We start from the raw sequence: 12,909 nt of genomic DNA on the forward strand, positions 1-12,909 counted from the left end.
TATAGGGGAAGATTACAACAGGTACAAACCGGGGAACTAAGGACTCGATATAATAACATAATCAATGGTGTAAAAAGAGAATACAGGACACCACTATATCTGGTATACAGGACACCACTATATCTGGTATACAGGACACCGCTATATCTGGTATACAGGACACCACTATATCCGGTATACAGGACACCACTATATCTGGTATACAGGACACCGCTATATCTGGTATACAGGACACCACTATATCTGGTATACAGGACACCACTATATCTGGTATACAGGACACCGCTATATCTGGTATACAGGACACCACTATATCTGGTATACAGGACACCGCTATATCTGGTATACAGGACACCACTATATCTGGTATACAGGACACCACTATACCTGGTATACAGGACACCGCTATATCTGGTATACAGGACACCGCTATATCTGGTATACAGGACACCGCTATATCTGATATACAGGACACCGCTATATCTGGTATACAGGACACCGCTATATCTGGTATACAGGACACCACTATATCCGGTATACAGGACACCACTATATCTGGTATACAGGACACCACTATATCTGGTATACAGGACACCACTATATCTGGTATACAGGACACCACTATATCTGGTATACAGCTCACCACAGTATCTCTTGTCCAGCCATGATAAGGTGGATAAGAGTCAATTCTGGTATTAGGGATCAAAAATATCCCTTGATGCAAATAAAAATGACACCTCAGCCCCAGAGTGGTCCTATAGCACCGCAGTATTTACCTCCTTTATGCGCGGTGTCTGTCTTTCTGCCTTATGTCCTGTTATGTGCAGCTTTCCTGATTACTTCTGTTATATGAATGTGATTTAGCCCTTAGGGTATTAGATCTTTCATGCATGATCCAAGTGCCCTGATGAACTCAGTTATTCTTTGGGGGGAGAAATGCGTCGGGACATTGTTTTGAAGTGATGGGAATTACTTGAGGATATCCGACTCATTTGGCTTGATTGTCTGGTCACACACTGAGTGTATAGATCATTTTTTCATGAATAATATTGCAGCATCTTTTGTCTGAATGTAGTCTGAGGTATAATTCTTTTAAGCTTAAAGGGGTACTCCGGTGAAAAACTTTTTTTTTTTTTTTAAATCAACTGGTGCCAGAAAGTTAAACAGATTTGTAAATTACTTCTATTAAAAAATCTTAATCCTTCCTGTACTTATTAGCTGCTGAATACTACAGTGGAAATTCTTTTCCGTTTGAAACACAGAGCTCTCTGCTGACATCACAAGCACAGTGCTCTCTGCTGACATCTCTGTCCATTTTAGGAACTGTCCAGAGTAAATGGAAATCCCCATAGGAAACATATGCTGTTCTGGACAGTTCCTAAAATGGACAGAGATGTCAGCAGAGAGCACTGTGCCCGTGATGTCAGCAGACAGCACTGTGTTTCAAAAAGAAAATAATTTCCGCTGTAGTATTCAGCAGCTAATAAGTACAGGAAGGATTAAGATTTTTTTTATAGAAATAATTTACAAATCTGTTTAACTTTCTGGCACCAGTTTATTTAAAACAAAAAAAAAAAAAAAGTTTTCACCGGAGCACCCCTTTAAGTCTGCAATCTGTATAGCAGTGGTCTTCAAGCTGCAGTCCTCCAGCTGTTGCAAAACTACAATTTTCAGCATGTCTGTTGGCTGTCCGGGCATGATGGAAGATGTAGTTTTGCAACAGCTGGAGGTCCACAGTTTGGAGACCACTGCTACATACTCTACTGTATGTAGAAGATATGATTTTAAACAGGTGAGAGGTCCCTTTACTAGAGGATATTGTAGTCCGATTCCTATGGGGTGACCAAAAACCACACACTGTGCACACTGCATCACACCCATATGACAGTCCATGCGAGTCACTGCAGAGGGTAGAGCCGTGACATTCGGGCGAACGGGTCACATTCCAATCGTAGGTTCGTAGGTGACAGGAGATGCAAACACCCCATGAGAAGAGGCAGATTTACAGGAATCTCTAGTGCACACACCCCATACCGAAATATACAGGCGTGCGCTCACAGCGGGAAGAAACCGGGCTGAACAGATGAATAATGGATATTTGTTACTCCAGAATTTAGTCTCATTTCTTATGCTCTGTGCACACCTGCATTGGAAGCTGCATTACAGATTGTGCACGATTTCCCTAATCTTGTGTTTCCCAACCATGGTGTCTCCAGCTGTTGCAAAACGACAACTCCCAGCATGCCTGGAAAGCCAAAGGCTGGGAGTTGACTCCAGCTGTTGCAAAACTACAACTCCCAGCATGCCCGGACAGCCAACGGCTGTCCGGGCATGCTGGGAGTTGTAGTTTTGCAACAGCTGGAGGCACCCTGGTTGGGAAACACTAGACTAGGGAAATAGTGCACAGAGAGGTAATAGCGGGTGCCGCAGTCAGTCCAAAGGTAATTAGTTATCCAAAACAGCCTGACTGATCCTATTGTTGGGTTCCCAGGACCATTTTTCTTTTTAAAGGGGTACTCCGCCCCTAGACATATTATCCCCTATCCTTTGGATAAGATGTCTGATCGCGGGGGTCCGGCCGCTGGAGACCCCCGCAATCTGTCCTGCAGCACCCACTTGTCATTAGCTGCACGGAGCAAAGATCGCTCGGTGTCTGATGACTCACGCTACAGGGGCCGGAGTATCGTGATGTCACGGCTCCGCCCCCCTTGTGACATCACGCCCCGCCCCCTCAATGCAAGCCTATGGGAGGGGGGGCCTGGCTGCATCACGCCCCCTCCCATAGACTTTTATTGAGGGGGCGTGGACGTGACGTCACAAGCCTCCGACGCTGAACCAGACGCTTTAAACGAACGCTGGGTACGGAATGGAGGTCGCGGTCCCCAGCGGCGGGACCCCCGCCATCAGACATCTTATCCACTATCCGAAGATGTCTAGGGGGCGGAGTACCCCATTAATTATAGGATCTATTGATTTAGAAAATGATGTAAACCTGATTAAAGCACCAAGAATCCATCAGTTCAGCCGGATTATCCAGACACACCATAAAATCACACATCATAAATCACTGCAAACTGCGCACAACTTACCGCTCTTCTTAAGCCTCGAAAAGAAGCCCCCCTGTGCCCGATCACCTCACTCACTAAGCCCCTCTCTGACGGGGTGTAATGAGGACCACCGCACCCATACACTCCAGGAGGTGAACATACAGGGGAACAAATCTGGGACTGGGTATGGAAAAAATATGGATGAGCTCAATCTAGACATCTGTAACCTCAAATGTAATACATGCCAACAGTAATCTTATAATAAGCCGTGCGCCTATAGAATGGGGGAACGTGGGTACATGAGGGGAACGTGGACAAGAAGGATTCCATCTAATAGGTCTTTAATAATTAGATCTGCAGCTATGTCAGAGCACTTACAGATGGACAGCACTATACCCCGTGGGCACAAACATCGGCCATTTAACTGTTAAAACAGAGCGACCAATAGTGATCATGGCATTTAAATGGGCACCGATGGAATCACTTCATATATGTTGTACATCTTGGCAAAACATTAACCTTTCTAATATACATAGATAGATAAATATAAAAATGTATCTCCTTTTTATAGAAATCATGGCTTATAAAAATTACCACTAGGGGTCCCCATACCATCCAGAACATAATCCTGTCCGGCTGCAGCATCATCTTTGTCCAAGCTGAAGCACAGGCAGGGACAATAGGGGAGATTTATCAAAACCTGTCTAGAGGAAAAGTTGCCCAGTTGCCCATAGCAACCAATCAGATTGCTTCTTTCAATTTTCAAGGGCCTTTTTAAAAATGAAAGAAGCAATCTGATTGGCTGCTATGGGCAACTGGGCAACTTATCCTCTAGACAGGTTTTGATAAATCTCCCCCAATGTCCAGGAAATGAGGGCGGGACTAGGACTCCTCTGTGCTCACTCCTGTCCTATCAGACGGCACCATGAAAAGTGGGGTGGTGATATGGTTACAGAGCAGTCTGCAGTGATTGGATGAAGAGACCCAGCACAGCACAGCAGACTCTGGGAGGAAGTGAATGCATGGTGAGGTTGGGGTCAGTCCTTGCCTCGGACACACCTCCTTTCTAATCAGTGGATGTCAGAATGAGTGAGCAGCAGAACTGAGGGATGTGTGAGCCAAATACAGAAGTTGGACACATAAAGACATGGAAAAAATCTGAATGACCTGGTGAGTGACATATATTAGCATTATTTTTTTCTGTGATGTCACAGGTATGCTTTAAACAGTTTTTGACACACAACCCTGGTGTATTGTGTTCCAATCTGCACCCCCGCTATGTAACCGTGAAATGCCGATCAGTCGTCAGAGCAGCCTAGTCCTGTACGGGGTCCCTGTGTCTGCCGATACTAGGCTACTGATACCAATAGGGGGCTGATCTAATAGATCAATGTGATGCATATGCAATTAAAAAACGATTTATAAAAGGCCCCTGGTGGGGTGGGGTGGGGGTAACAAGCATTTAAAAAAAAAAAAAAAAAAAAAAGTGAAAAATACAAAAACAAACAAAAACAAAACAAAAAACCTTATTAAAATTTAAAATTACACCCTCACCCCTTTTCCAAATAAACAAAATTTATATGAGTGTGGAATTGTCCGATCTAAAAAATCATCATGTCCCTGATCACGCACGCTCAAAGTTGTAAATGCCAAGAATTCAAACACCCCAAAATTGCTGATTTTTGGTCACAATGTTTTATAAAAAGTGATCAAAAATCAGGGGGTGTTGGTGAAAGATGTGTCTACTTTATCAAGGACTCAATAAACCTGGTGCATGCACTGAATTTTACATTGGTTATGAGTAAATTGCTCAAGGAAGCAAAGTCCCTCCTGTTCTTTTAGGCCGCTCTGCCATGACAGGCCCAAAGTTAGGGGAAATTTTTATGTGCAAGCGGCTTATGACCCAATTTTATTGCAATAAAGCTAGAAAACTATATGCCACAATAACATTAATAAATACCTCCCCTATTCCCCCTTATAGAGTAAATTCTGTACCAGTGGCCTCCAGCTGTTGCAAAACTACAACTCCCAGCATGCCGGACAGCCAGCTTGCACTCTGCTCCAGGCAGAATTGGGATAGGTCAGTGTTTCCCAACCAGTATTCCTCCAGCTGTTGCAAAACTACCATTTCCAGCATGCCCGGACAGCCGAAGGCTGTCCGGGCATGCTGGAAGTTGTAGTTTTGCAACAGCTGGAGGCACCCTGCTTGAGAAACACGGACTTAAAATTTGTGATATGGTGTCGGGACACCTCCGCAGGTAATTACAAGTTCTCCCAGGCAGCCATTCCCGGATAGCCTTTAGGAAACACTGGGGTAGGTACATTCTAAATAGTCGCACCCTGCACCGACTGCCACCTTCAGCTTTTTAGTAAAGAATTGCGTTAACCTCTCATCCTCCTCCGGAGCCGCTATTTAAAACCTAGCAGTTTAAAAAAAAGAAAAAAAAAGAAACCTAAACATTCAGCATTTCACAAATCTTAACATTTCTCAAAATACGACGGACTGTGGTCAGACTTCACTTCTGTTTTTGCTATAAATAAATATCTAACTTCCCGAACCCTGAATAATTTTGTTAGCTGCGTGAAATTCACTTTTCATCCTCCAGCAAAAAAAAAACGAAAAAAGAGGCCGGAAAAAAAGACAGAATATTCTAGGTTTGTCGTTGTTTCCTTATTTTGTGCATTTAAAGGGGTATTCCAGGAAAAAAAATGTTTTCTTATAAATCACCTGGCTCCAGAAAGTTAAACAGATCTGTAAATTACTTCTATTAAAAAATCAGGGACCCTATGGAGCACTGGTCGGGTGCGCATACTTTAATGCAGTGTTTCCCAACCAGTATGCCTCAAGCTACAACTTCCAGCATGTTCGGGCATTCTGGGAGTTGTAGTTCTGCAACAGCTGGAGGCACACTGTTTGGAGAACACTGACCTATCCCAATTCTGCCTGGTGCAAAGTTCAAGCTGGCTGGCCGGCAAGTTGTGGTTCTGCAACACCAAGAAACTTACACCATTAAAGGGGTATTCCAGGCAAAAACTTTTTTATATATATCAACTGGCTCCAGGAAGTTAAACAGGTTTGAAAATTACTTCTATTAAAAAATCTTAATCCTTTCAGTACTTATGAGCTTCTGAAGTTAAGGTTGTTCTTTTCTGTCTAAATCCTCTCTGATGACACGTGTTTTGGGAACCGCCCAGTTTAGAAGAGGTTTGCTATGGGGATTTGCTTCTAAACTGGGCGTTTCCCGAGACAGGTGTCATTAGAGAGCACTTAGACAGAAAAGAACAACCTTAACTTCAGAAGCTCATAAGTAACTGAAAGGATTAAGATTTTTTTAATAGAAATAATTTACAAATCTGTTTAACTTTCTGGAGCCAGTTGATAGAATAAAAAAAAGTTTTTTCCTGGAATACCCCTTTAAGTTTTCTAAAAGACAAAAAAAAAAAACATGCCAATTTTGACATAAGCACCACTGCTCTATGGGATTGTTACTTATAAAGGGGTACTCGGCTGCCCCAGCGCTCAAACATTTTGTTTCGAATGATTGGAGCAGGCGGTGGGAAGTTGTGATGTCACAGCCATGCCCCTCATAACATCTTGTTACGCCCCCTCAATGCAAGTATATGGGAGAGGGCGTGGCGTGACTGAATGGCACGAGGGGTGTGGCTGTGACATCACAACTCCCTACCCGCACCCAGCATTCCAAACGAATGCCGGGTGCTGCACAGAGATCGCAGGGGTCCCAGCTGCAGGACCCCCGCGATCACACATCTTATCACCTAACCTTTGGATAGGGGATAAGGTGTCTAGGGGCGGAGTCCCCCTTTAACCATTGCATTGTCACTTCATTTAAAGGGGTACTCTGGAGGAAAACTTTTTAATCAACTGGTGCCAGAAAGTTAAACAGATTTGTAAATGACTTCTATTAAAAAATCTCAATCCTTCCAGTACCTTTTAGGGGCTGTATACTACAGAGGAAATTCTTTTCTTTTTGGATTTCTCTTCTGTCACAAGCACAGTGCTCTCTGCTGACCTCTGCTGTGCATTTTAGGAACTGTCCAGAGCAGCATATGTTTGCTGTGGGGATTTTCTCCTACTCTGGACAGTTCTTAAAATGGACAGAGATGTCAGCAGAGAGCACTGTGCTCGTGATGTCAGCAGAGAGATCTGTGTTCCAAAAAGAAAAGAATTTCCACTGTAGTATACAGCCCCTAAAAAGTACTGGAAGGATTAAGATTTTTTAATATAAATAATTTACAAATCTGTTTAACTTTCTGGCACTAGTTGATTTAAAAAAGTTTTCCTCCGGAGTACCCCTTTAAACTCTATGGGACTGCACTTGGATCCTATTTTACCATCGCTCTATTCCAGTGTTTTTCACACAGTGTCTCTCCAGATGTTGCAAAAACTACAACAGCCAAAGGCAGTCTAGGCATGCTGTGAGTTGCACTTTTGCAACAGCTGGAGACACACTGATTAGAAAACACTGCTCTATTCAGACAGGGAATTATAGGACACCCCCATTTACACTGTCAGTAGGGGGTCTCAGAGCTCAGGCCTGCTCTGATCCTATATATAGGTGATAAGTTGTCACTGTGGATTTTATGGAAGCTACCTACCTGCTCAAATTGGAGATGGGCAGCGCCATTGCTAAACTCCTGCCGATAACTGTACCCACTCCCCCAGTACAGCGTCTACATTCATCTCTTGGTATCTTATATGAAGCGGTGGAATAATCTGTAATTAGTGTAGTAAACCTCTGTCTACAGTAATAACCAAGTGCACAGGATGCCAAATACCAAACCCAATAGGTGAAGTGCCTTATGGGGAAACAACAACTATCCAGGAAAAGTCCATCTACTAGAAGTTTGGGAGGCACATTCCACAGAATCATGTTATTTGCAAACTTTATTGTCAGATTGCAAATATAACATCAAGCAGGCAATAGCTGAAGTAGGTTACAGCCGTTTCACGCTAGCATTGATGCCTGGTCTGATGAAGCACCAATGCTGGCGTGAAACGGCTGTAACCTACTTCACCCTCTATGTTGTACAGCGTCTGAGCTATTCCCTGCTTGATGTGATATTTGCAAACTTGACATTTGTTGCTATTTCTTTACTGCATGGGTTTTGAGCACCCCGAGGATTTATGTGTTTGCTTCAACTGTGTCCACACTGCAGTGCTATCCCAGGGGGACTCAACGATTGTGCCGACTGCTGTATCTACATGCACTATCCAGGAAAAGCTTACTGTACAAGTCATAACACTGTACCAACCTGATGTAGCGCTTTGCCTGAAACATTGCAAAAAAATAATCCTTGAATAACAGCACAGCTAACACTGCTTGACGTGGACAAGTTAACTTAACAAGCATGTGTATGAAATTACACTTCAAGTGGTGTGCACCGACTTTGTTTGCCATTTTCTGGAATATATTGGTATTAAGGAGTTGTGTACTGCTTAAGTCTGGCAGCTGAAAAACATGAGTAGTGCTGCCTGAGCATAGGTCAAAATTGAAATGCACAGCAGGCTGGAAAGTGAGATCTGTCTTCATAGACCAGTCTGTGGTGTAGCTTGTTTGGCCACTAGATGTTAGCGCATACTGCAGCATAAAAACACTTGTATTCTTTACACAAAATAATAAGAAAAAAAATTAGGCAGGGGTGGTGCTGTTTTTGGAAGAAGTTGGCTCTGTGTTTCTATCCCAGGATAACCCTTTTAACCATCACTAATAATTATATATGTTTCATACACCAAATGCTGTCAAAGCAAACAATAAAACTAATATATTAGTCTTCATCCAATGAACTCACTGCCACCTTTACACATAATAATGGAGTCTGGATTGATGAATGGACTTCCCTATGCTTTTTATGAGAAGAATCACAATACACCCCCCCCCCCCCCCCCCCGCAATCCGATCATTGGTGGGAAACGCTGCGGGCAAAACCTCACGATCCCTCCAGCAGGAAGAAGGACTTACATGGATCCCACTGATAATAATAGGACACCCATTAAAGGGTTACTCTGCTCCCCGGCGTCCGGAACATTGAGTTAATAACGCTGTGTGCGGGCTTCTGTGTGCACACCCACCCCCTCGTGATGTCACGGTCTGCTCCCTCAATGAAAGTCCATGGAAAGGGGACGCGACAGACGTAACGCCCCCTCCCATAGGCTTGCACGGGGCGTGATATCACGAGAGGGCGGCGTGAACACGGAAGCCCGCACACAGCATTCGGAACTCAATGTTCCGGATGCTGGGTAGCGGAGAAACCCTTTAACTGCAGATATGAACCAGATACAAAAATTAGAGGGGGTCCCAACAGGGTGCGCCCCTATATTTTACTTCTAGCTCCTAATAGTAGTGGATGTATAATAGAGACATTAACAACAAACCCCCGCACGCTCTCACCTTGGGTTTCTTCCCGAAGAGCCACAGTTTGCCTTTAGCCTTTCCCATTGATATTTTGGGGTCGCCTCTGGTTACTTCCGGCTTCGGGGTGCTAATTGTTCCATCAGAAATCGTTCGGTACATGTGCTGACTGTAGTCTTCAAAGGGGAAATCTCCAGGGGGCTCAAATCCAGATTTAAAGCAATCCACAACGATCTGAGAGTCCTGAGGATATAGATATATAAATGTATAAAAGAAAGGAGAACAAAGAAGAAAACACAGGATAAATGTCTGTAATGTCCGATACAGGTGAGATGACAAAGTCTACATCAACATATTCAGAATAGTGACGAGTGGCAGGGGCCATATTCGAATATGCGATATTTCATGAATATATTGATGATTATTTGTCCCATGTTCGCAAAATTCGCATGTTTCGCATTCACATTTTTTTCCCGTGCTTAAATTCACATAAAAATTGGCAGAAAAATTCACATGTGAAAAAAATAAATAAATATTCTTCATTACAAATATATAGCACAATATTCAAAAATATTCTTCAAATCACAAAGTGTCGATATTCACGATAAAAATTTGCATTACGAATATTAATGCTCAACACTGATTCAGATACACGGTAACTGACCAAATCTCAATACAATTTAAAGGGGTACTCCAGTGGAAAAAAAAAATAAAAAAATTTAATATATATATATCAACTGGTGCCAGAAAGTTAAACAGATTTGTAAATTACTTCTATTAAAAAATCTTAATCCTTCCAGTACTTATTAGCTGCCGAATACTACATAGGAAATTCTTTTCTTTTTGGAACACAGAGCTCTCTGCTGACATCAAGAGCGCAGTGCTCTCTGCTGACACATCTGTCCATTTTAGGAACTGTCCAGAGCAGCATATGTTTTCTATGCGATTTTCTCCTACTCTGGACAGTTCTTAAAATGGACAGATATGTCAGCAAAGAGCACTGTGCTCAGCAGCTAATAAGTACTTGAAAGGATTACGATTTTTTTTTAATAGAAGTAATTTACAAATCTGTTTAACTTTCTGGCACCAGTTGATTGAAAAAAAAAAAAAAAAAGTTTTCCACCAGAGCACCCCTTTAACCACATACGTGAACTAAGTCATGTGATCAGCCACTGCATTCACCAAGCTGATACCATTTATCTGAAGCCATGAAATGCAGCTCTGAGGGGGGGGTCAAAAAAAACATTAGGACAGTGTTTCCCAACCAGGGAGCATCCAGGTGTTGCAAAACTACAACTCCCAGCATGCTGGGAGTTGTAGTTTTGCAACATCTGGAGGCACCCTGGTTGGGAAACACTGCATTAAGATATAATACATTCTGCACTCACTCTGCGATCATCCACGGACTTGGCCGCCTGCACCATTCCTTCTAAACATTTGGAGATGATGGGGATAACTTTTCGCTCAGCATCAGCAAAACCTTTGTAGCACTCGCCCAGCTTCGTTGTCCTCCTCTCATCCATCTCCTGAAGGTGCTGTATGCAGGAAACAAATAGTACAAGGGCCAACAGGTTAGGAACATGGCTATAATACATACCATACTGCAAAGAAAACTGTGCAGCACAAATACAATGTATATAAATACTAGACAGTCCTATGGAGGCCCAACCGGGTGAATTACTATCTTACAGGTTAGGAACATGGCTATAATACATACCATACTGCAAAAAAAACTGTGCAGCAGAAATACAATGTATATAAATACTAGACAGTCCTATGGAGGCCCAACCGGGTGAATTACTTACTTACAGGTTAGGAACATGGATATAATACATACCATACTGCAAAGAAAATCGTGCAGCACAAATACAATGTATATAAATACTAGACAGTCCTATGGAGGCCCAACCGGGTGAATTACTTACTATCTTACAGGTTAGGAACATGGATATAATACATACCATACTGCAAAGAAAACTGTGCAGCACAAATACAATGTATATAAATACTAGACAGTCCTATAGAAGCACCAACCGGGTGAATTACTTACTTACAGGTTAGGAACATGGATATAATACATACCATACTGCAAAGAAAATCGTGCAGCACAAATACAATGTATATAAATACTAGACAGTCCTATGGAGGCCCAACTGGGTCAATTACTATCTTACAGGTTAGGAACATGGCTATAATACATACCATACTGCAAAGAAAATCGTGCAGCACAAATACAATGTATATAAATACTAGACAGTCCAATGGAGGCCCAACTGGGTCAATTACTATCTTACAGGTTAGGAACATGGATATAATACATACCATACTGCAAAGAAAATTGTGCAGCAGAAATACAATGTATATAAATACTAGACATTCCTATGGAGGCCCAACCGGGTGAATTACTATCTTACAGGTTAGGAACATGGATATAATACATACCATATTGCAAAGAAAATCGTGCAGCACAAATGCAATGTATATAAATACTAGACAGTCCTATGGAGGCCCAACCGGGTGAGTTACTATCTTACAGGTTAGGAACATGGATATAATACATACCATATTGCAAAGAAAATCGTGCAGCACAAATACAATGTTCAGTGACCCCTTAACTTAAAATAGTTTCAACTTACAATGATCACCGGTTATAATATTTTCAGTCTTTTCTGGACCATTATAACTATAAACCAGACACAACATTCAATGTACAGACAGTCCAGATCTGCGAAATGTGTCAATGGCTGGAAGAACCGACCAATCAGAATGGACATTCACTGGTAAAACCCCTGTATTACTGAAGCATATGCACTGACTGGTGTCTGGTAGCGCCCCCCACAGTACAGGGAGGTATTACATGTTCTGTACTCTTTACCTGTATTACTGAAGTGTATGCACTGACTGGTGTCTGGTAGCGCCCCCTACAGTACAGGGAGGTATTACATGTTCTATACTCTTTACCTGTATTACTGAAGTACAAGCACTGACTGGTGTCTGGTAGCGCCCCCTACAATAGAGGGAGGTATTACATGTTCTGTACTCTTTACCTGTATTACTGAAGTGTATACAGTGACTGGTGTCTGGTAGCGCCCCCTACAATAGAGGGAGGTATTACATGTTCTGTACTGCTCTTTACCTGTATTACTGAAGTGTATACAGTGACTGGTGTCTGGTAGCGCCCCCTACAGTACAAGGAGGTATTACATGTTCTGTACTACTCTTTACCTGTATTACTGAAGTGTATGCACTGACTGGTGTCTGGTAGCGCCCCCTACAGTACAGGGAGGTATTACATGTTCTGTACTACTCTTTACCTGTATTACTGAAGTGTATGCACTGACTGGTGTCTGGTAGCGCCCCCTACAGTACAGGGAGGTATTACATGATCTATACTCTTTACCTGTATTACTGAAGTGTATGCACTGACTGGTGTCTGGTAGCGCCTCCTACAGTACAGGGAGGTATTACATGTTCTGTACTCTTTACCTGTA

General features: G+C 42.6%; 1 protein-coding gene across 3 annotated transcripts in view; it reads right to left on the reverse strand.

Moving 5' to 3' along the window:
- Nucleotides 1-12,909, reverse strand: part of FNBP1L (formin binding protein 1 like) — a 180,523-nt gene that overhangs the window by 25,545 nt on the left and 142,069 nt on the right. For all 3 annotated transcript variants that reach the window (XM_056523123.1, XM_056523122.1, XM_056523124.1), the window contains exons 8-9: nucleotides 10,807-10,953; nucleotides 9,458-9,661 (exon numbers count right to left, since the gene is read on the reverse strand). In XM_056523123.1, coding sequence (XP_056379098.1) covers nucleotides 9,458-9,661; nucleotides 10,807-10,953 — 351 coding nt within the window. The remainder of the gene's footprint in view (nucleotides 1-9,457; nucleotides 9,662-10,806; nucleotides 10,954-12,909) is intronic.

Source organism: Hyla sarda, chromosome 6 (assembly GCF_029499605.1).
Source record: "Hyla sarda isolate aHylSar1 chromosome 6, aHylSar1.hap1, whole genome shotgun sequence".
NCBI classification, from domain to species: domain Eukaryota; kingdom Metazoa; phylum Chordata; class Amphibia; order Anura; family Hylidae; genus Hyla; species Hyla sarda.